This window comes from Lingula anatina, chromosome 2, assembly GCF_051362555.1.
Source record: "Lingula anatina isolate TDL-2025a chromosome 2, LinAna3.0, whole genome shotgun sequence".
Taxonomy (NCBI): Eukaryota; Metazoa; Brachiopoda; class Lingulata; order Lingulida; family Lingulidae; genus Lingula; species Lingula anatina.
In genome coordinates this window covers 30,086,226-30,111,403 of record NC_141768.1, presented here as the reverse complement: position 1 = coordinate 30,111,403, position 25,178 = coordinate 30,086,226, and the positions used below count along the sequence as shown (strand labels likewise).

Below are 25,178 nucleotides of genomic sequence, written 5' to 3'. Positions count from 1 at the left end.
CATATTAAATGTCAAGTCTGTATATTGACAGGAGCCTGCGTGAAAACTGTTGTTTTCAAATAAACTACACAATAAGATAAAACTGCCAAATTAAAACTAAAACAAGTTTATGCAATGAGTTAACAATCTTTCGAGCGTCTTTCGAGCTTTAATCTGCTATATATTGCTAGTACTTCATAAGTATAAAAACTCCAGATTTCAATAACGTGTGAAAATAAATAAACTAATAGTGGAATAAATCGGTCTGGTTTAATCAAAGACTTGAAATTCTTGGTTTAATTTATTGAATTTGTTCGTTCAATATTTTATACTGTATTTCATCAGATTGGTAAAAAATCTTTTCATTATACACGTATATAAAATGGATGCTACGCCGTAAAAGAATTAATATTTGATCGAATATTTACTTGAAAACATACTTTTTTATCTAATTTATTTTATTCTATTTTTAAATTAACAAAATTAATTCAGCATTAACAACAGCATCTTTGTTTTGCCTCATCAAGTACATTCTGTGAATTTTTGTCCGAAGGCGCATATATTAATGTTAAAGATTTGTTATTGTTCTTATATTCTTATTGTTCAACCTCTCTCTCTTCATTTATTATAAACTATTTTAATATCCATATACGTAAGAATGATTTAGAATTTACTCAATAGGGAATCAGAAATTGATACAGGCTTGATATAAAAAGTCGTTCCATTTATTATTGAACTGGGTCTTTTAATGGTTTACAGTAACGCGTCTTCTCATGAACAGAGCAATTTTTGTAGAGAGCAATACGCTGTCTACTATAGAGACTAGTCCCACCTAGGTTTGTAAATTTTATTCATACAAGGCAGTCTATCTTCCATTTTAAAGACCAATATTTGATTTACATGACATAATCACAACATCAATGGCTTATTTCAAAATATATTGGGGGAAGGCCTCCTCCTCACACACATACTGCTGCCCAGGGCAGTCGGAGCGCGGGCTATAAAAAGAATGGTGTTTTTAAAGCCCCCTGCCCACTTTTTTCACGTCAACACAGGAAGGGACAGGCTGGTTCTTATATTTCTTCTTCTCTTTCTTCTTCTTCTTTTTTCTTTGTAGGATCGCAAACTAGTCGAAAGTTAACACTTTTTGAGACGTTTCCTGCCGTGCGTAAGCACAACCAGTACAACGTATGAATTTTGTGCTAGCCGTCACAATGAGACTATATAAGACCGCAGCACAGGCAAAACACTGCAGTCTGAGCAGTGGCTGGTTTAGGGGGGTTTCAGGGGGGTCCTGCCCCCCCCCCCTTCAGTTCCTGGATATTAAACCACACCAATACTCCTCTCTTTATATTAGAATTTTGACTAGCTTAATCCAAGGAGTTATAACAGTTATAAGTAGCAAATGGCTCCGTTGCGGACGTGAAGAAGAAGAGAAATTGTTCACCGAATCTTTGCAGGTAAGCGAGTTATATTTACCAAAAGTACTTTAAAATGGGAAGGTGGCAGTGGAAATCAAAATGTCTGGGAGTGGAAGTTAAAAAGCGTAGATAACAGCTAATAAACGTTTCCTCGGGTAACGCACTCGCAGCCAAACCACTGGGTACGTACTACTAGTGACATGAAGCGAGGGAGGGCGTCTCGATAGTCCGAAGGTTCATTGGTCCGAAGGTTCATTGGTCCGAAAAACGGTAACATTTTTATCGGTTTTTTAATCAAGGGTTCGTTGGTCCGAAGTTTCTGTAGTGAACATTCGGACCAATGAACCTTCGGACTATTGAACCTTCGGACTATTGCTACGGCCCCGAAGCGAGGTAGTGCACCCCTGAGGTGTATAGTACTGTAAAGCAGGAGGATACCCTTTTCTGCTCAATGTGGTCATCTACCAGTACTTACAGACTAACCTTACACCACATTCTCGCAGGGGAATCCCATGAGATATACAATGTAACTCGAGTACTAGTGGGGATAGAGAGTGTTCTTTGTATAACACGTAACTACGTTAACTTATTTGTAAATTTAATAATATTGTCAATGAATATGATTATAAGGAATGGATTTTTATTTAGGCTTTCAGATGACGAATTGGGTGATACACCCCTTCAAGCACGAGTGGAGAGATCAGGTATGTTAATAATTTTAGCAGTACAGCCGGTAACAGGGGCGGATCCAGGATTATTTGAAGGGGGGGGGGAGGGGTCAGATGCAAAGCCGACCCCCCCCCCCCCCCTCTAGTTGGCGTGGGCTTCTGGGCCTCCTTAAATTTTTATGTACAGACGCAGATGTGTCTGTACATAGGCCTATTGCCATCACCTGCGTCTGTCGTCGCCGTCGCCGATGCCATCGCCAGCGCTGTGCACTTTCAGCGTAAACACGATAAGTGGAACACAGTTTTACTTTTTGGTTTTATATTTACAGAGCTGATGAATATTCATAAAACGCAGGTCAAGTTCGAAAATCAGCATGATCGGGCCATTATAGTAGAAGTTATGCTGTTTTTTTCACTTTTCAGCAATATATGCAACACTGTAAACACATTTTAAGGAAAACCGTTAGGCCTGTTGTCATGAAACCCACAGGAGTAATCAATCTTACTAAAACGCAGGTCAAGTTCGAAAATCGGCATGATTGGGCCACTATTATAGTAGTTATGCTGTTTTTTCATTTTTCAGCATATATGCAACACTGTAAACACAATATAAGAAAAACAGATAGGCCAATTGTCATTAAACTCACAGGAGTGGTCAATCTTACTAAAACGCAGGTTGAGTTTGAAAATCAGCATAATCGGGCCATTATTTTAGAAGTTATGCTGTTTTTCCACATTTCCTCAGATTCAAATATTAGGCATGTTAATAGCCTTATTATTTAACTAATAAAATACGTAAAAGTGTTTGTTTGACATTTCCTGCATCTTTACAACATTGTTAGTTGATTATGTAAAAATGATGGTAAACTTGTTATCATGTATTGTGTAATAAAGTGTCAAAAAAGGAATCAAACTCATATCATTGCATTTTGTCAGATTCAATCATTCAGTATGTTTAGAATCTCAGAATGGAGGAAATTGGACATTTAACACTGTTTTATTGATAATTTTCCCATCTCATCAATTTTCTTAGTTGATCATATAAAAATTGCAGTAAACTGTTTATTTTGTTTTATGTTAAAAAAGTGTTAAAAATGGAAATAAACCCATGTCAGAACAGTGCTGTCTTGTTTACATTTTGGCATTTTCAAGGTGTGACTTTGAAGTTCCATTGGCCTGAAGACCTTTGCTGGGCACGTTTTCTGAATGTTCATGTTGCTAACATTTTATTATTAAAAATTGATGGTCATTATGCTGTTAAAAATTATATAATATTGCATCAAAATTTGAAGAAACCCCTATTTTGGGCACTGCTCCCATGATGACCATTTAAGAAAAACCATGTCACTTACTGTTCTCAAACTTACAGGAAAGAAACATGGGACTAAAATACAGCTTCAGTAGGCAATGCAGTCTGTTTGGTAAATTTTTCTGGCAATTAAACAGTTTTTTGTGAAAATTTAATTTTTCACATATTGGCATTTTCAAGGTGTGACTTAGAACCTCCACGGGCTTGAAGACCCATGCTAGTCACATTTTCTGAAAATCCATGATATGTTTATTTCATTGTTAAAAATTGATGGTCATTATGCTGTTAAGCATTATGTAATGTTGCATCAAAATAGAAGAAAACAATTTTTGGTGCTGCTGCCATGATGACCATTATGGGAAAACCATGTTACTTATGACTGTCAAACTTTCAAAAAAGAAACACAGGACTAAAATGCGGCCTGAACTGGAAAAGCAGGCTTCTTTTTCTGAAAGTTATACATTTTAGTGAAATATTCATTATTATTATCGTTTTGGCATATTCATTGTGGGACTCAGAGCTCCCATGGACATGAAGCTGAATGGTAATCAAGTTTTCTACATTTCCATGCTATTTATAGTCAACTATCAAAAATTGGTGATAATTATTCTGTTATTTATTATGTAATGTTACATCAAAATTGACAAAAATCTTTTTGCACTGCTACTACAAACATTATGAAAAGAAAACTGTGTTACTTATAATTATTTTCAACTTACAAGTATGATTTTTAGGATTGGCATGCAGTTCAAATTAGAAAGCCAGCTCAATTGGGTTATCATTTATTATTGAATTTATGCAGTTTTGTGTGAAATTTTCATTTTTCTCATTCTGGCACTTTCAAAGTGTGAACTTGAACTCCCATTGGCCTGAAGCCTTATGCTTGTTACACATTTTTTAGTATTTTAGAAGGTGAACAGTGCCATTTGGTATGGTTTATCACTATACTGTAGTGAATTAGCTAGTCAAAATTCCAATTCCAAGTGGGGAATATTAGTGTGTTTTTTTTTTACATCAGTTCTTTGAAACCATGTGTGATTATGTTATTTCTTCTTGTGGCCTTTATGATTTAATGCAGCTACAGATATTTAAATTTAATTTTTTTTTTTGCCATATTATAATCAGACTTGCTTCTTTATTAAAAGCTGGTTATCATGTAGTGATCATGCCCTCTAATTTGTTGATTTTTGTTAAAGAATAGTGATGTTATGATAATATCAATACATTTTTTCTTCATAACCATTTTATGTAATTTTACTATTACAGTGCCTCAAGTTATATCTAGAAAACTCATACCAGGAAGCACTCCAATCTTTCAATACTGCATCACTTCAATGTCGGCGTGACAAAAGACTGCTGTGTGTAAAAGACTGCTACAAAAAATTTGCATTGATGACCACATGATCCACCACCTTTTACCAAAACCAAGTGAACAGTTTTATATTATAATGCCCATGTACATGTATTTCAATTGGCAAGACTGAGATCAGCAAGAGCCTCAAGGACTTTATTTTCTAGGCATTGTCAACTCTTCAATAATTTTATAATTTTACCAAATACATCCAAAGATTCAAGTCTAATGCAAATCTTGAAAACTTTTTTAGAATATCTTTTAATGTCGAACATGTTTTTCTAAGAACTAGCCCTTTAGTAAATCAACAATATGTACTGTTATTATTAATTAACATATTGTTTTGTACAAAGCATAAGCTGCAGTATCAATGAAGCATTAACTGGGTAGAGATTATGAATGAAATAAAAGTTTAAATATTGAAACATCTTTTATTTTTATTTGGCAAAAATACAAGAATAAACAAAGTTTGCTACATAAGTTTGGAATTCGGCCAAATCATCTTTATTATTACCTGTCACGTGTAATGAATAAGACATATGCAGATTTTGTAAGTTAGAATGCATAATTATTTTCATACTTATTAATGCTCTCTTCATAAATAAGCCTTCCATTCAAGCATTCACAAACTTTCACATTGTGCAGTACACATTATAGTACGGTAACATTTTTGAAAGAGACTTATTAACAGCCGGGCTATCAAGTTAAGAGTCTGATGTACATGTACATGCAGACCCATGAGCATTGCAGATCAACAAATTATCCCCCTCTCTGTCAGTGTATTGACTCATGTGAGCTGATACAAAAGTCTCCATGCAAAGGGATGTGTCATAAGAAGGGACTAACCCGACTTACACAAACATAAATTGTTTCATTGGTAAGATATTCACACATACTTTTCCAAGACGTGCAGGGAATAAATAGAAAGGTATAAATATTTCTTTAAAAATACAGGCATGGCTTCCCTGCATGAATTCTAAATGATGGCTGAGTGGAGAATTGAATACGGGCACAAGTGTTCACTCAAATCATTTTTGTAGGTCTTAAAAGAAATGACATACAGCCATTTGCCAAATACAGAATTTTATGCTGTAACAAAGTCACAAAACTCTGCAACTGGTGATCTTACAAAATCTGACAACACACTGGTTTAAAATCAAGTTGAAGTCACAATATGCCACCATTGCCATATTCCATAAAACATTTGATGCCATTTAGATTTAAGAAGTAAATACTGGACCAAAATGGTTTCTTCTCAATATCAGGCATGACTTAGGTTTGGGAGGAAAGACCGACTTGACTTCCAATCTGTCTGCATTGTAGCATACATGCCAGTGCTAGATGGTTTGAAGTCAACAGATTATGCTTTGTCACTGTGGCAAGATGAGTTCACTGAATATATCCTGTAAGCAGCACTCGAAAGTCAGGAAAAGTCTCTCACTATCCAACTCATCCCCACTTTAGACCCTCAAGAAAAGTTCCTAGTCTTTTGGTGGAGAGCCATGGAGTTCCTCTTCCATGTAAAAAAAACTCTTCTTCAGGACATCATACTGGCAGTTGCTCATAATCTTAAGGTCTAAAAAAGCAAATCAAAATTTACATTATGTGTCGCCAATATGGAAAAATAATTGATAAAAGAGAAATCATGCACCTATAATGCCTAATATAAGATGAGTGAATATCAGCTTATTAAAATTCTGCTTACTCTAAAGACATGTTTTAGTCCCATGTTGGATCATCAGGATCCTTTAATTCCCTCTTCTTCAGCATCTTCCTCCTCTTCCATCTGCACTTCTTCCAGTTCAGGCATCCCATAGGAAAAAGTTACCTTGATACTGCAACCAAAAAAAAAAGCAACAGTACATAAAATTAAGATTGGTTTAATCTCTGAAATACTGGTTGGACGCTAATGTAAAAAATTGTATGATCTAAAATATTACTCTGGACTATTTAATACATTTTAGTGATATACCAAACATAAACATGCAATATCCCCTTTCTGATTTATTTATCTATTTTTAATGTAAAAAGGAGACAAATTGTCTTTAGAATATAAAATCAAAATACATCTCAAAGATATTTTCAATTATAGTTGACATGGCATTTAAAATTGAGTTAAACTTAGATACAATAACAGCTTAGATCTGCACATTTATTTTGGGATTTAGATGCCTAAAGAAATAGCATCTTGGTCATCTTAATCACTGTGTTTTGTATGCCTAGATGTTAGGGCACAAGATATGTGCCCTCGGTAAGTCAACAATTCGCCTCGGTCATTGTAATGTACATGTAATGAGACTAGTATCTTCCACCATGTCCATTTCTATTTAAACTTTCTTTGCTCTATAAACTATCCCAAACTCTGTCAGAGTCGACATATGAGTCATCGATACCACTCATATTAGTTACAATTTCATGGCATATTTTGACAGACGAGCCTGACAATCATTAAGAAATACAACGAACACACGTTAATAAACATTAATCTCTGTGCTTAATAAATATTTTCACTGGTGTCTTATCTCAAACATTATTGTAAATGGTACTCACAAATCCATTAAATACTTCGCGGCCAAGCGATCCTTCCTATCCATGGCCACCCAAGCAGGTTTTCATCTGTCCTTTTAAGAACTCGGCAAAAGTTGATGAAATAATGTTAAGAGTTTTACAAGTAAACCCTTCTTATTTCATACCGTATACGATTTATTTGGGCATTTTGTGACGGGGGCTTTTACGGATGATAAAAGCGCGTCACTGTATAGTTATGAACAACTCCCTTTTTCCTGTGAAAGGAATTTTATTTTGCTCATACAGACTACATCGAGTTGAAGATGTGACCACGATGTCTCTCCCTCAGTTTCTCCTTCCTATGGCTCGGATACGCTTCTTTTTTCGACTCGCCGAACACACCGAATGCGGCAAAAATGCTGCATTTTTATAATAAAATTATATTACGTTCACATCTCACGTCATGGATGGGAATTTTGATTCAACATTTACTTAATTATTAGAAATAATGATTCTCGACCTTCAACTTAAATATTGTGATTTGCCCGGTTCTTTGATTATTAATATTTAATTTTGACTGAACCGGAACTGGTCATTTTCCTGGATTCATCGAAGTGTCTCTTAAACATTCATGCATTATACCTTAATAGACGGAGGTGGTGTGTGTGTGTGTGTGTGTGTGTGTGTGTGTGTTCTGGGATTAATCGCTATGAAAAAAAATATAATCTTAGGTTCCTGTCAGAAGCCTTCGTAATCAAAACTAAATGAATGTAACATGAAAATAACAAAACATCTAGTGAAATCATAAATTTCTGTCAGATAACGCATTAGTAGGCCTAATGTAAATTACCTGAGTATTGCGTAAAAACGATCAAGTAGGATAATAAATTGCTGAAAGGATTAATATGCGTACTGTCGTTTAAAAAAATTGCATTTTATGTACTGAGTAGTATACCAACCATTTTGAGCAATAGTGTACCTGTAATGGATCTATCGGTATTTGGATCTAAAAATACGGGGATCTATAGGTATGCGGATTTAAAGGACGTGGGTTTATGAGGACGTCGTATCTATAGGAACGCAAATATATAGGACGGTGGTAAAAAATCGGATCTATCGGTATTTAAATTTAAAAAGACGTTTTTCAGTTTTTCCTTTATGTATCTATCGGTAACGGGAGTATAGGGACGTGTAATATTTTGGGACTAAATTTTATCCGTACGTACCCTCTAAAACGAACATAAGGAGGAAACAGAGAGAAAAAATTACCCTAACAATAACAGTCAAATATTTAAAAGTAAAAAGATTTCAGAGTTAAAAATCTTGTCGGCCAGTGGCGGATTTAGAGGGGGGGTCAGGGGGTCCACATACAAAGATATCTATAAATTTTTATTTCGATGCCAGTTTCATAGTCGCACAAAGGATGCAGAAAGGACGCCTTCCATTGTTAAGGGGTTTTAACTGAATATACGTAGATCAGCGGATGGGTAGCCTTTGGAATCTCCACTACAAAGACAAATGTGTACCTCAGCAAGATGGGACTGGAGTGCACAGAGTTGGATTTATCTTTATCTGAGTGCTGGTATAGTAATGAAAGACCGAGTCCTTCTAAATAAACACTGACATCTAAAACAGTACGGAATATCTATACACTTAATTTACAAAGAATTGATGTTCAAAGGTTCATTTACAAATAACGAAACTGAATGTATTTCTAAATTTAAAATAAAACAAAAAAATTTTAAAAATGGAGTAAACGTTATACCCGTCAAAAGTGAGAATTGGGTAAGGCTTTCACTTTTTGAATATGAATAAGCTTTAATTTTTTTCGTGTAAAGCTCTCTTTTGGCAGAACAATAAGACTTCACACTATCTTATTTGATGTAAAAGTTTCATATCGATAGCTGAATTAATAAACATTATGTTAATTCTTAATTCTATGTTAAACTCTAAGTCACCTCTGTACCAGTCACCAGTTCGAAGATACCCTCTCATGTGGAAACAGATGTGACGATTATTTCCCTTTATAGCCGAAATCGAATGAAATGTCCCATCATGGCATATCTACCTCGGCTCCAGCTGATCACTTGATCAACATTCCATGTTGCCATCTTAAGCTACATTTCCACACGTGAGCGCCACTGTCAAGTCTTCTACAGGTATATCCAGCGCCATCTTCACCCCCAGCATCAGGTGCGCCCCAGTGAGCAAGCCGTCTGGCTTGCCCCCTGAAGTAAGACCATGGCCGTCAGAGATGTTGCACTTGAGTGTCGTCTGTAGTCGTAGCATTAGTATTCCTTTAAGTGGTCGCCACGGGGCTGTGATCGTCCATCTCTTTCAGAAAGGATTGCTGTAAAATATGCCCACGTTCACAGATACTAGTATGTGTAGTAGACTAAACAAAACTTGAAGAAATCGACGTAATTTGAAACCTACTGACGATATTTCAGTGGTTATTATGTAACAAAACTGGATTTTAATTTGAACTACACTGTACACTGTATATCAACGGGTGGTGCGTGTGTAACTTATTGTTTGGTACATTGTAGTAGATAGCCTAATACGAGCTTCTTTTATGTAGTTCGATATTGAGACATAATTTCTATCTAAAACGACTATATCTGAAACGCAAAATGTAATTTATCCACGTTTAACAACCTACACACGAACAAATAAAAAGACAGAAAATCAAATGGTATTGAACAAGTAGGGTGGGGATTACTGCCTCTACAATGCTAAGAAAAAGAGAGATCTACAGTAAAGGACATTGGTGTAATATCAGCAAGTCAGTACTCTAATATGATCACTCAATAAGCACTATCTGTTCTCTACTTGACCTAACTGATTTGATTTTATGATTTCCTTTGTTATTAATGTAATCCAAATTGTATTTAGTTGTGTTGTACAACATTGGTCAAAAAGGTTGTCCCACCCCTATTTCCATGTACTTTTATTTACAAATGATCACCTCACAGCTGTAAATTGTCAGAAAAAGTGATTTTTATTTCTGATACCGTGTCTAACATGATTAATGGTTAAAAAAATACAAAATAGTGTTGAAAATACAGTATACACATTTTATACCATTTAGTAAAATTTATAAGAGGTACCCCCTCAAAACCACTTTTTCACTATGACTTCTACAGATGTAAAGAAAAGTCTATTAAATTGAAAAGATGCCATCAAATGTCACCAAATTTACACACAGTTAGCATTAGGGTGTGCTCGTTAAAGGTCATGTGCCTAACAGCATGTGCGTCTACCGCGTACTGCAATTATCTCCTGTAGACGGCGCGACAAGCCTTCAACACAGGCAACAATTCTGTAATGTGGGATATTTAATTATTTCTTTTAACTTTTGTGTTCCAATACTGAAATCTTTGAAGTTATTATATATATATATATATATATATATATATATATATATATATGATAAAAAGAAATAAAGAACAGCAGTTATTTTGCCCTGACCAGTTTCATTGCATCTTCAGGGGGTTTGTTTATTTTGGTTGCTAAGTGATGTCATAAAGACTCAATGTGATGTCTCTGACAATGGGTATTAGTCCATGGGCCAAATACTGAAACCCTCCCCCCCCCCTTAGTGATTTTCGTTCACTATGTTTTTTTAATAGCTTAGGTCCTAAGCTTAAATTTTCTGCTTGTTTGCCATTAAACTGGTGGTGGGTGTGTGTGCTACAGCCATTGAAAGTTTTGGCATGTTTGACCTTGAAATAAAGGTCAAAGGAAAAATCCAAGGGCATATTTGAAATCTCCACATATGACTTTCGGTCAGCCATCTGTAGAAAATTTTCCCATAATTCCTTCGATATGGGAGATATTTAGCATTGAATTTTCAAAAATTTTGACAAGGTACATTTCAACGAGTGTCACGCCCAGGCCAATGCACCAACTGAGACAAAAAAAAACAGGAGGTTCAAGCTGAGATTACATGTGACCTAAATCCAAGAGATGGGGACACAGGTCCTTGCGGTCTAGGAGGAGAAGTGGTAACGGTGACTTGTATCCCACACCATCCTGCGGAGCCACAAGAGCCGAGATTTAATGACTGTACCCCCACAGGGACGACGCATGGGGAGGCGTGTGAGAGGCAGGGAGACTATTAAAAGATTAGGCGGTTTTCCTTTCATGTATGTCCGCCATATTTAGTTCGTGATTTTGTAGAGCCATGGCTCAACTCGATGTGAATGCAGTCTTTGACATCAATAGATGTTTCAAAGTCTTGATACGAGTTGAATTACCAAAGATATCCTATTTAATAAAATTACCACTTCAACAATACCCCTATCATGACAAATACACTAGTAGTTTGATAATGGAGCTTGTTTTATGAAATCCCAGGCACATTCCATCAAGCAAAGCTTGGATATAATGAATAAATGCAATCTTTCATGGGTTGGAGGTTATAATTAGCTTTCAGACTGGTCTCAATCTTACTTTGAGGAAACTTATACCTCCTAAAGTGTTATACCTCCTACTTAAAGTGTTATACCTCCTCAAATAACTATCAGACAATAAAGTACTGTAATGAGATTGCGTTCATCTTCATCCTTAACCCCCAATTTTTTCTTGCAATAATGGATTACCCAAGGGGTTCTGTTAGATGACAATTCATACCAAAATGATTAAACTACATTGTACATGAAGAAAAACCAGAATCAACATGCATAAATAAAAATATTTCCTCAATCAAGAGAACTCAAAGCAGAATGCCCTATGCCTTAATCATTTTACTGATGTTTCATAAAGTGTCCCAAGGAATTACTCAAGGGCTTCTGCTAGAAGGCAATTCATACCAAAATGATCAAACTTGCTTTTTAACTGTCCAATCATCTGGTTATAACAAAATCTGGTGCATACATCCTGTTCAAGTTCTAGACAGTGAGCTGCAAGTAAGTGTTTGTACAATGAAATCACCTCGGACTGGTATTTTTGCATCTGGACAAATGGCATACTGTGGCCATACACCACTGGTGACTCCACTTTTTCTTGTAAATATTTGATTAAGCAGTGTCTTGTTTGATGCAAAACAGTTTCAAACTCTGCCTTATCATCACCTTTATTCATAGAGTTATCTTGTTCATGTCCCAATGCCTCACCAGTTGTAATGGGTGGTTTCCCACTTGTTTCTCTAGGTGGAGCTGTTGAGACAGATTGAATACCACACATCTCTGACAAAAGCTGCTTGGTAGCCTGTCCTTTAATTTTGTTAGCAGTAGCATATCTGCTATCCATATGGCGGAAATCAGGATTCCTAACCTGAAATACATTCTCCAGTGAGAGGACCTCAGATCTTTTTGTAGTGTTGATAAAATCATCATCAGCCATAGAGGAAGCTGGGGACTCGCCCTCATCTGATGACCAATCTGGGAGACTTTCTTTTGTGAGCACACTACTTTGATTTAAATTTCTAATTTGCTGTTCATCTACGCATGTGTTTTGCTCAGTTTGCATAATAAAAGACTTTTCATCCAATTCTTCATTAGTTCTCATCATGTTTGGACTTGCATGTAAACTTTTCATGCCACTTCCTCTGTTCATGTAATGGAGCAATTTTTGTAGATGTTTGGCTAAAAGCTGAGCAAAAGCCACCTCTTCTTGATAGGTATTTATCTCTCCCTTGTCAAATACACACTCTTCCATCTGAAAAAAAAATATGCAAAATTACAATTTAAATGGTTTGGCATTTGAAAGCAAAACTGACAAAGCTTTCAATGTCAAAAGAAAGAAAAATGTGTAGCTTTCGCAAAACAATGCTTAATTGTACACATCCTAATGAAGCTCTGAAACAAAGCTGACATATAGACAGAACCTCTATGACAGTTTTCATTTTCTTATATATTTGTTAGAACTGTACACCATTTTTTTTTTACTTATTTTGATTCAAATTACACCATTCTGATGAGTGTAACCCCCACAGATTTTCTATTATGTGCTCATGTTACTGTTGATGAATATGTATAAGAATTCGAAGTCACACCTTGAAAATGCCAATATGTGAGAAATTAACATTTCACAAAAATACTGCAAAACTGACAGAAAAATAATATACTTTTAGTCCTGTGTTCTTTCCTTTTAGTTTGAGAATCATAAGTAAAATGTTTTTCTTTCAATGGCGACTACGGAGGCAATGCCCGAAATTTGGCTTTCTGCCAAGTTTGATGCAATATTACAGAATGCTTAACAGCATAATTACCACCAAATTTTAACTAGAGGATCAGAGAGGCGATACCGCCTCCGAATATTGTACCAGCAGCTGGAGCAAGCGCATTCATATAGACCCCCACATATACAAAATAAGGAACACAGCCACCAGTCTTGTGCTTGACAAGCTGTAAAAATGCAATCAACAAGAATTTTCAAAATATGCAAAAAATATATATATTACTAAAAATGGTACAATCAAAGTTAAGTTCATCGCAAGGTTGGTCAAAGGTCAATTCCAAGGTCACAGTAAATTGCCAGTATATGACTTCCTATTCAACTTCAATAGTAACTATGGGCCTATCTCTGCCAGGTTTGGAGTTAAAAGAGAAAGAAATTAGCAGAGTTCAGTTCATGATAATAAGTAGGTCAAAGGTCAATTTCAAGGTCACACTTAGATTGCCAGTATATGACTTCCTATTCACGTTCAATAGTAACTATGGACCTATCTCTGCCAGTTTTGGAGATAAAGGGGAAGCAAACTATGCAAAGTTCAGTTCATGGTGAAAAGTAGGTCAAAGGTCCATTTTAAGGTCACATTTAGATTGCCAGTATATGACTTCCTATTCAAGTTCAATAGAAACTATGGACCTATCTCTGCCAGTTTTGGAGATAAAAGGGAAGCAAAATTTGCAAAGTTCAGTTCACGGTGAAAAGTAGGTCAAAGGTCAATTTTAAGGTCACATTTAGATTGCCAGTATATGACTTCCTATTCAAGTTCAATAGAAACTATGGACCTATCTCTGCCAGTTTTGGAGATAAAAGGAAGCAAAATTTGCAAAGTTCAGTTCATGGTGAAAAGTAGGTCAAAGGTCAATTTTAAGGTCACATTTATATTGCCAGTATATGTCTTCCTATTCAACTTCAATAGTAACTATGGACCTATCTCTGCCAGTTTTGGAGATAAAGGGGAAGCAAACTATGCAAAGTTCAGTTCATGGTGAAAAGTAGGTCAAAGGTCAATTTTAAGGTCACATTTAGATTGCCAGTATATGACTTCCTATTCAACTTCAATAGTAACTATGGACCTATCTCTGCCAGTTTTGGAGATAAAAGGGAAGCAAAATTTGCAAAGTTCAGTTCATGGTGAAAAGTAGGTCAAAGGTCAATTTTAAGGTCACATTTAGATTGCCAGTATATGACTTCCTATTCAAGTTCAATAGAAACTATGGACCTATCTCTGCCAGTTTTGGAGATAAAAGGAAGCAAAATTTGCAAAGTTCAGTTCATGGTGAAAAGTAGGTCAAAGGTCAATTTTAAGGTCACATTTAGATTGCCAGTATATGACTTCCTATTCAAGTTCAATAGTAACTATGGACCTATCTCTGCCAGTTTTGGAGATAAAAGGGAAGCAAAATTTGCAAAGTTCAGTTCATGGTGAAAAGTAGGTCAAAGGTCAATTTTAAGGTCACATTTAGATTGCCAGTATATGTCTTCCTATTCAACTTCAATAGTAACTATGGACCTATCTCTGCCAGTTTTGGAGATAAAGGGGAAGCAAACTATGCAAAGTTCAGTTCATGGTGAAAAGTAGGTCAAAGGTCAATTTTAAGGTCACATTTAGATTGCCAGTATATGACTTCCTATTCAACTTCAATAGTAACTATGGACCTATCTCTGCCAGTTTTGGAGATAAAAGGGAAGCAAAATTTGCAAAGTTCAGTTCATGGTGAAAAGTAGGTCAAAGGTCAATTTTAAGGTCACATTTAGATTGCCAGTATATGACTTCCTATTCAAGTTCAATAGAAACTATGGACCTATCTCTGCCAGTTTTGGAGATAAAAGGAAGCAAAATTTGCAAAGTTCAGTTCATGGTGAAAAGTAGGTCAAAGGTCAATTTTAAGGTCACATTTAGATTGCCAGTATATGACTTCCTATTCAAGTTCAATAGAAACTATGGACCTATCTCTGCCAGTTTTGGAGATAAAAGGAAGCAAAATTTGCAAAGTTCAGTTCATGGTGAAAAGTAGGTCAAAGGTCAATTTTAAGGTCACATTTATATTGCCAGTATATGTCTTCCTATTCAACTTCAATAGTAACTATGGACCTATCTCTGCCAGTTTTGGAGATAAAGGGGAAGCAAACTATGCAAAGTTCAGTTCATGGTGAAAAGTAGGTCAAAGGTCAATTTTAAGGTCACATTTAGATTGCCAGTATATGACTTCCTATTCAACTTCAATAGTAACTATGGACCTATCTCTGCCAGTTTTGGAGATAAAAGGGAAGCAAAATTTGCAAAGTTCAGTTCATGGTGAAAAGTAGGTCAAAGGTCAATTTTAAGGTCACATTTAGATTGCCAGTATATGACTTCCTATTCAAGTTCAATAGAAACTATGGACCTATCTCTGCCAGTTTTGGAGATAAAAGGAAGCAAAATTTGCAAAGTTCAGTTCATGGTGAAAAGTAGGTCAAAGGTCAATTTTAAGGTCACATTTAGATTGCCAGTATATGACTTCCTATTCAAGTTCAATAGTAACTATGGACCTATCTCTGCCAGTTTTGGAGATAAAAGGGAAGCAAAATTTGCAAAGTTCAGTTCATGGTGAAAAGTAGGTCAAAGGTCAATTTTAAGGTCACATTTAGATTGCCAGTATATGTCTTCCTATTCAACTTCAATAGTAACTATGGACCTATCTCTGCCAGTTTTGGAGATAAAAAGGAAGCAAAATTTGCAAAGTTCAGTTCATGGTGAAAAGTAGGTCAAAGGTCAATTTTAAGGTCACATTTAGATTGCCAGTGTATGACTTCCTATTCAAGTTCAATAGTAACTATGGACCTATCTCTGCCAGTTTTGGAGATATAAGGGACTAAGAGCGCATTCTCAACGAATTAAGCCAGGCTTTACAAAGCCGGTGACCTAAAAATGGCGGACGTACATGAAAGAAAAACCGCCTAATCTTTTAATAGTCTCTCCGCCTCCCCACACGTCGTCCCTGCGGGGTACAGTAATTAAATCTCGGCTCCGTTCGCCATGCGGAAGCTACCTGAGAAATATTAAGTGCGCATGCTCATCAGTTAAACTCGTGGTGAAGAAAGCATGGCGGCTGAAGGCGATCGAAGGAAAAAAGCTCTTCTGTTCTATTATCTTTGAAAACAGAGGCGAAAAAGGAATAATTTGGCCCGTAGAGCAGCAATGAATCGACTATCTACGGAGATAATATCACCAGAGATATTCACGGAAATATTAATGTTCGGAGCCGAGATTTAATCACTGTACCCTGCAGGGACGACGTGTGGGGAGGCGTGTGAGAGGCGGAGAGACTATTAAAAGATTAGGCGGTTTTTCTTTCATGTACGTCCGCCATTTTTAGGTCACCGGCTTTGTAAAGCCTGGCTTAATTCGTTGAGAATGCGCTCTAAATGTTATAATTTTGGAGTTACCATAATGTGCCATAAATTTCCTACCAAAAAAAATTAATTAAAATAAAGAAAAGGTCATTTTGGTCAAAATTCTTGAAATGGGAGGTGCTCTGAAGTTCCAGATGTTCAAATTTGATGAAATAATGTCATTTTTGACCACAAGTTGTCTGCTTTGCCAAGCCTTATGTTTTATTTTTCCGGAGTTCAAAATTTATTATCCATTACCGTACTGCACATTTTGCTTTCACCACCAATATGTACTTTTTGATACAGCGTAACTCGAAAACCGTATGGAATACAAAAAAAACGGAGACCACCTCCAGTGTTGGGCTTTACATGCTCTACAAAATGCAAAAAAGAATGGGTGTCTAGCATTAACGGTTCCCGAATTAGAGACAGTTTTCAGTTTCGATATCTTATAGCCGCTACTCCTGTGAAAATGCACCGATTGACCCCAAATTCACGGAGATGAAAGATGACCTGAAGCGTAACACTTTCCATTAATATCATTAGTTAAGTCTGTGTGGTGTCTGAATAAGACCGCAAATAATTTTTTTTTTCGGCAAAAATTTTGTTTTTTTGAAAATTTTGGCCCGTTTGACCTTAAAATAAAGGTCAAAGGTCAAATCCAAGGGCATATTTGAAATCTACACATATGACTTTTGGAAAGCTGTCTGTAGAAATTTTTCCCATAATTCCTTCTGTAGGGGAGATAATTAGCATTTAATTTTGCCATTTTTGGACAAGGGTGCATTGCAATGAGTGCCACACCTAGACCCCAATACCGACAAAGCCCAAATTTTACGTGGAACGAGTTGAGATTATAGGTGACCTAAATCCAAGAGATGGGTATGGAGGCCCTTACCGTCTAGGAGGAGAAGCGGTAACGGTGACTTGGCGGCGGAGCCGCAGGATCCGGCGGAGCCGGCGGAACATACGGGTCGGGACTAAAACCATGTGTACTGCCAGCGCCTACGCTGGTGGTACAATTATGCACTGCAGGTTACATAGGCCTATAGTCCCATGGAAGTTCAAAATTACATCTTGAAAATGCCAACATGTAAACCAGAGACAGCTAGCTGTACTGAAATGATTTCATTTTCAACACTTAATCATATAAAATACAGTAACCAATTTACTATCATTTTATATGATAAACTAACAAAATAGTTGAGGTGGGGAAAACATCAAAAGAACCATTTAAATGTCCAAAGAATGTAAATGTAAAAGAACCATTTAAAGGATTGAATCTGACAAACTGCACTGATATGAGTTTAGTTTCTTTATTACACAATACAAGATAACAGATTTAACATAATTTTTTTATTATCAACTAACAAAATTGTTAAGATGCAGAAAATTTCAAAAGAACACTTTTACATATCTAATTAGTTCAATACTGAGACTGTTAACATGAATTGAATCTGTGGAAAAACCACTTATATACAAACAAACAGCATAACTTTAAAAAATAAACAATCAACCTAATATTCAAAGTTGACATGTATATTAGTCTCAAGAATCAGTCCTGTAAATTTCAAAGCAAAGCACAAAATGGTTTTGTTTCTGTTTGTATAATGATGGATAATGTATGCAGAAAAAAAACAACATAACTTTTGGAAAAATGTTCCGATCAAGCTGATTTTTTAAACTTGTCCTGTAAGTTAATGAATATCCATGAGTACTGTAAACTTGAAAACAAAAGATAAAAAGGTTTTCATTTTATTAGAATAACAGTGGATAAAATATGCTGAAAAAAGCCAAAGAACACCATTATTTTTGGAAAAATGGTCTGTTCAAGCTGATTTTCTAACTCAACCTGTATTTTATGAATATTCATCAGTTCTTAAGTTTGAAGACAAAAGATCGCACAGTTTTCCACCAATCTAATAACACTGAAAATACACGGCAACCAGTATGATCATCATTAGTCTTTGCTTTAACCCTTAAATACACGGCAACCAGTATGATCATCATTAATCTTTGCTTTAACCCTTTACCTTTGGGAATAGTATTTAAAACCACCACTAGAGGGATACTTAGGCTGCAGGCTCAGGGATTGGTCAGCTAGCTCACGTGGCGCATTCAAAATAACTGGCAGTTAGAGCCTGGCAGTCGTTAAAGCTGGACAGCGTGTAAGGGCGCTTGAGCCCATTTTGCTTCAATTAGAATCGGCTTAAGCATAAGCGTCGAAGATTTTCCCACCCTCCTGTCCCTAATATGGGCAGAAGGCGCCTCGTACATTGGCATTACACAATCTGCTACATGATCTTCACTTAGTATCGGGTATTTTGAACAACTGCGCTTAGTAAATGGGAATTTAGAAATATTGCTACCTGTATCTGAAGTGTTGCAATTCATTAACATACGTGTTTGATGTACTTTGCTGAGTAGTTACCGTTTATTGTAGTTATAACTTTTATGTAACCTTTTATGTAGTTTTAATAAAATTTTCAAGCCCAATGGTGGTTCTGGTTTTAAACTAAAGATATCATGTACATTAAGAACATGTAAGTAGCAATGCTGCTTCAGTTCAAAACCCCACCTTAAAAATGCCAATACGTGAAAAAATGTATAATTCACTAAAAATTGCATAAAGAAAATAATCTTTTCGGGCTGCTTTTCAAAATAAAACTGTATTATAATTCTAAGAATTATTCTTGGAAGTTTGAGAGTAGTAAGTAATAGGGTTTTCCTTAATGCTAAAAGTTGCAGTGCAGAAAATAGGACTATGGGTTCATCCCTTATGACACTATCTAGTCTAATTGTTCTAGGCAGATCATTCCAACTCTGCAGGGCCTCTTGGTGAATGTAAACAAAGTAACAAATATTCCATTTCTTGTGTTTATGATGAAGAGCACAAAATAGTTTATTTTTGGCAAATTTTGATGCAATATTACATAAAGCACTACTAAAATACTACAGTTACTATGAATTGTGCAATTTATAAATTTAGAAAAAGAACTGTAACAGGTTTTCAGATCCATGGGAGTTCAATGTCAAATGGAGAAAATGTCAATTCGTGAAAAGTGTGAACTTAAGTAACCTGCATTTTTTTTTTACAAAACAAAGCCACTTAGAAAATTAAAAGTAAATATTACATAAAGCACTACCAATATACTACTGTTACCATGTATATTTAGAAAATGTGACTGTAACAGGTTTTAAGACACATGGGAATTCAAGGTCACATGGAGAAAATGCCAATTTGTGAAAAGTAACCTGCCTTTTTTTACGAAACAAAGCCACTTAGATAATTACAGGTAAACGAAAAATTTAATATGGTTTGGCAATAATATGGTGAATAAAAAGCCAGCAAAGCTGTTGAATGTACAGATAAAAAGCAGAAGATAATGATCACAGGGCAGAAAATAATATTGCACAATACCTAACAGCATAAATCAATTTTTATTCGTCATAATTTATATCTATTAAAAAGATATCTCTTTTTTTTTACAAGACCATTGATACAATTATTTATTTATTTAAATACTAGCAGTATATACTAATCCCTACAAATAGGTGGTCACATTTTGGTTGTGAAAAAAAAAACATGAATGCTTTCATGAATCACTTTCAAATACCTTTAAATTAAAAAGTGCATCAAAAGTCAAGACCTCAAAATATGTGTTTACTAAGCATACTGACGTACCTCCACCTTCTCTTCACTGAGCAACCATGTTGCCAGTAATGTAAAGCACTCCACAGGATGTGTTTGGTGATGAAGTTCTACCATGGTCTTCATGCAGATATCTATAGCCATAGAAGGCTGCAGGCATTGGTTTTTCTTTTCAGATTCTAAATAATAATAATAATGATAATAATTAAAACTTTTAATCACAATTAAATGCTTTCAATATTTGCAAACCAAGTAAGTAAGTTAATTAGAGCTTAAAGGAGCTCTCTATAGGAATTACAATGAATACATGTATGACTGTGGGGAATATTCAACACATGGAGAGTTCCATTAAGAACAAATCTGAAATAATGCTACTTCTGTGAATAAAGAACCTTGGTCTATTTCACTTTTTCATTTGTCTTTGTAATTAAAAATCACCAATTAATATTTGATGCATACATAAACCAATGCAATGGGTCTAAAATGTTTGTAAAACTATAAACTGTCTTTACCTTCTTCACAAGCAAAATTGTTCAAGTGATCCACAGCCCTGGCAGTGATATCTTTTACTAACATATCTTCATCTTGGAGAAGTATGATGACCGATTCCCATAAATGAAGTACATGGTGCTCTACAAGGTAACAAGGTAATTTGAACTGAAATGAACTATGGTACCTCTCTCTCTGGAACCATTCCCATACCCTGTTGTATTACCAGGATCGATCTATGTCTGAGGTGTTTCTCGCTAAATTGCATTTAAGTTAATTATCCCCCTAGCACCCTAGCAGCTTCAGTGGCCATGACAGACATTTAAGCCACTTAAACTGAATGCAACTTAGTGAGAGTCCTCTTGGAGTTGGATCGATCCTGCTAGTACAATAGGATTATGGGAACCCAGTCTCTCTCTCTCTCTCTCTCTCTCTCTCTGTATGTGTTGATGTGTGTGTGTGTGCATGACAGTGTTTATTTCAAGTGCAATGACAATCTACCTAAAACACGATTCTCATCCCTCAAAATACTTGTCATCTCTGGTTGAGCCAGGACCATAGCACAGGCCTCTCTCACAGAAACATTCTGTTCTGAATCACAGCTGGCCTTGATAATGCTGAGGGAATCTATAAGCAGATCCTCTTCAAACTGGTCCTGCAATCATTACAAAAAATTTAGATAAGATAGATTTTGTAGCTTGATTGTAGTAATAATTATTACTGGCAAAGTTATTTTGATCTTAATGAAATATCACAGCAGTGTGTAGTACAATGTACAAATGTAGTATTTCACATGGAATGATCTAGGCCCCATTCCCATAGACACATAGGTCTACTTGGATCGACCCAACCCTGCAGGGGTTCTTGCCAATTGCAATCAGCTTGATAGATTAACATGCCACATCCTCTTGCCAATAAGTAGAACATAGAAAACACTGTGCCGACCAGGATTCCACAGGCATTTTGTCTTTGTGCATACATGATTTACAGCCACCTTTACTTTAAACAGAGCCTGAATCCTTAGGAAATTAAACTGATGTCCACCTAGTCCACTTTAACATTCAGGTACACAATCATACTGAGGCCTGTTTAGTATGAAAAGTACCAACAGCCCCACGTGTAAGTTTTCAAAATGTCGACTATTGCCAGCATAGGACTGAATTGGCACCAGTGCCACCTGGTGCCAAGCGGGCTGGTAAACCCCATTAAAAAGTTAAATTAAAAGATGTTTTAATATTTGCCAAAAATGTACTCTTTACCTGCTCCAGCTGGTTGTACAGCAATGGCAGAATGACTCCTATCAGTCTGCAAGCTGCACTTCTCACCTCATCCCTGGAAAACAACAAAAACTAGACATCAAAACAGGTGACCAATATCAGTTTAACACATACTGTACAGGGTACATGTTAGCATCAGTGCCTGCGGAAAAGGGGATTATCTCACAAATTCAATAATAACAACTGATTTCCTCAACAAAACCTAATATTGACATTTACATTTTTGAAAGCAAATACTTACAGCTGCATTTCTACGACTGCTAACTATAGGAATGATAGTAATTTATGTATACAAAAACATGTAGTCCCTTCAATATGTTTTTTTTAAAAGTCCAATAAATTTTTTCATTTTATTGTGTATATTTTTTTCTTTTTCTTCAAGTATTTTTTATTGAAAATCTAACACAGTAGTTTCATATTATTTTCCCCTAATCATCTGCAAATGTCAGGGAGATAATTGTAGTTAAGAATTTTAGTTTTTACATGCAGTAAGCGACATCTTGTCTGGTGCTAAGCAATCTCAGAAAGGTCAGCGCATTTGGCGCGGAAAAAAAAGGGGAGAAAACATTGAATTTTGTATGAGATGGCTTGTGGTTCTAATCCAGTGGTGAAACAGCGAATATACACAACGTTCTGGTACAAACAGAAGAAAGATTAAAATGTTTAGAAGCCTCAGAGGTCTCCACAACTGCAGGCATTGAGCAACCACCTGGGTTTGCGTCACTGGACCGAGGCCCACCAGTATATTCAACGGTGCTCTTGGTGAGGAGCTACAGGGAAAGTTCCTGACATTAAAGGACTCCCTATAGAAGGTACGTCTTCCAGACGAACTAAAATTAAAAGAAACCCAACAAGGGATAAAGAAATCATAACTCACAGCTTATAACATCATAGCTAAAAGCGCTCGTCTGTGGAAACAACAATGAAACTCCTAGCATCCATGGACTCACCGGAGGAAACAAGGAGCCTCACTTCAACAGAAGAAGAATTGGGGAATATTCTAATGATTCAGTCGCTCACGTGAAATATCTGCAGGAAGAATATGCCACTCTGCTGGTGCAAAGCCAATGACCAGATGGCATTGCTAAGTGGTTTCGAAATTTAGGAAAAAATACATCTACCTTCACACCCGAGGTATGTGATAGACTCAAAATGGCAGTTGAAATAAATAAAGCTACCGACTCCAGAGACAATTACCAGTACAAACAGCGTGGTATTGGAAGAGGCTACCCTTACCGTGGCGGTAGAGGCAGGGCAATTACTATAACAGATTTGTAAAACCTGTCAATCAAGCAAATGACCAGTCTGACCTGGATTATGCACAGTAGCCCCAGGTGACTAGAATGACTTCACTTTCCGAGAATATTGATTATTGGATTAAGACTGGTGCATCTGACTTTTTACAGTCAATCATACTTGAAGGCCTTAAGATAAAATTTCAAGGTACCCCAGAACAATATGAGTTGCCAAATAGGCCAATAACTGAACAAGCACATGTCTTTTTAACTACAGAAATCAGTTCACTATTTAAATTGGGGTATGTGTCTCTATGTGATGAAAAACCACACTGCGTATCTCCTATATACTGTATACCTAAAAAGAAAGGAAAATGTAGACTTGCACAAACTCACTGAGTCGTACAAGCCTCCAAAGTTTGTCATCGAGGATATTAATATTGTCAAGAACATTATACAGGCTAATGATGAGTTGGTAACTCTGGACATTAAAGATGTTTTTTTCATGTACCAATCCATAAAGATTTTAGACAGATGTCATTCAGGAACACAAAAACATTGTGACATTTAAGTATTACAAAACTTCGGTTGGAAAATTAATTGGGACAAGTGTTCATTACAGCCCTGTTATTCAGTGGAATATATAGGATATCGAATAATTACAAAGATGAAAGAGGGGGTTCCTATTATAAAAGTTCCCTGCACCCGTACAAGAAATCTCCGTCGACTTATAAAGCATGCAGTAGAGACACAACATCTAACTGCACGTAGATTTGCAAAGATTGCAGGTACCTGTGTTGCTATGACTAAAGCAATCTTACCTGGTAAACTATTGGTAAGAAATACTTATCATCTACTAGCCACACAGGAAGGCTGGGATGATGTACTCATGTTAGATAAGGGAACAGTTAAAGATTTACTATGGTGGAAGGAAGCAACACTTTCCTGGAACAGTGCTCCCAAATCCTTAACTTAGCTTCGCTCCCTCATAACAACCACCCTTGACAATTAACATTGGCATGGCTTAGTAGTGAGTCTGCCGGCAGTACATGCAGGATGAAAAACTCATCAAAAGACACATATTTTGGTCTAGACTCAAAAGTATTATTTCATGCCATGTGAAATATATGTTTTTGATTATCATAAACATACAAAACCCTCAAAACATGGTTTTAGCCCAGCCTCCCACCACACCTCTTAACTCGATTGTTTTCAACTGAGAACAACAGTTCATTGAACACTGGCAATGTTCTTAATGAGAAAACCATCTGCAAACTTGATATAATACTCAACATTGTTTTCATTCTTTCTTGTAAATTAAATACATAAAATATATGATGCAAACACCAGCCAAATAATTTACAAGAGAAGTAAACCTACCTGGAGGAAGTCTTTTGGACTTTGATCAGGAGGTCTTGCACCTGCAAACAAAGGATATTGATTTTAGGCGTGTTTTAAAATAAATTTAAAAAAACCACTAGAATATGAGTTATTACTGTACAACTGTATATGTAAGATTAGGGCTTTGTAATTTATTTTTTATCAATTTCGAGAAGAATCAACATTTTTTTAAATATAATAATAAAAAAACTTTTAGATTAGTTAAATTAAATATGGGATTTAGCTACCCGACTGGACTGCCAAAGGCCACTGGAAAGTTTCCATGGAAATTGCTTGGCACAAGGATGGTGAACCAGAACTAAGAAAACCTGAATATTATTAAGACAAAAATGATCATTA

At 36.0% G+C, this 25,178-nt stretch overlaps 1 protein-coding gene and 2 long non-coding RNA genes across 4 annotated transcripts in view; 1 reads left to right on the top strand and 2 right to left on the bottom strand.

Annotated features, from left to right (window-relative positions):
- The first annotated feature begins 878 nt into the window (after window positions 1-878).
- Window positions 879-5,153, top strand: LOC147763547 (uncharacterized). The gene is made up of 3 exons (XR_015332724.1): window positions 879-1,439; window positions 2,049-2,104; window positions 4,644-5,153. It is a non-coding gene; the product is annotated as an uncharacterized LOC147763547 (long non-coding RNA).
- Window positions 5,154-5,205: 52 nt separating this feature from the next.
- LOC106167252 (uncharacterized) lies at window positions 5,206-7,272 on the bottom strand. The gene is made up of 2 exons (XR_001238915.2): window positions 6,434-7,272; window positions 5,206-6,304 (listed from the first exon to the last, which is right to left on the bottom strand). It is a non-coding gene; the product is annotated as an uncharacterized LOC106167252 (long non-coding RNA).
- A 4,219-nt stretch (window positions 7,273-11,491) lies between these two features.
- Window positions 11,492-25,178, bottom strand: part of LOC106167243 (tRNA (32-2'-O)-methyltransferase regulator THADA) — a 62,943-nt gene continuing 49,256 nt past the window's right edge. The window contains exons 33-40 of one of the 2 annotated variants that reach the window (XM_087003508.1): window positions 25,067-25,147; window positions 24,819-24,859; window positions 22,186-22,258; window positions 21,428-21,581; window positions 20,950-21,069; window positions 20,471-20,616; window positions 12,763-12,897; window positions 11,492-12,513 (exon numbers count right to left, since the gene is read on the bottom strand). In XM_087003508.1, coding sequence (XP_086859634.1) covers window positions 12,016-12,513; window positions 12,763-12,897; window positions 20,471-20,616; window positions 20,950-21,069; window positions 21,428-21,581; window positions 22,186-22,258; window positions 24,819-24,859; window positions 25,067-25,147 — 1,248 coding nt within the window. In that variant the 3' untranslated portion in view covers window positions 11,492-12,015. Of the gene's footprint in view, window positions 12,898-20,470; window positions 20,617-20,949; window positions 21,070-21,427; window positions 21,582-22,185; window positions 22,259-24,818; window positions 24,860-25,066; window positions 25,148-25,178 lie in introns of both variants that reach the window. The other variant, XM_087003507.1, reaches the window with a different exon arrangement.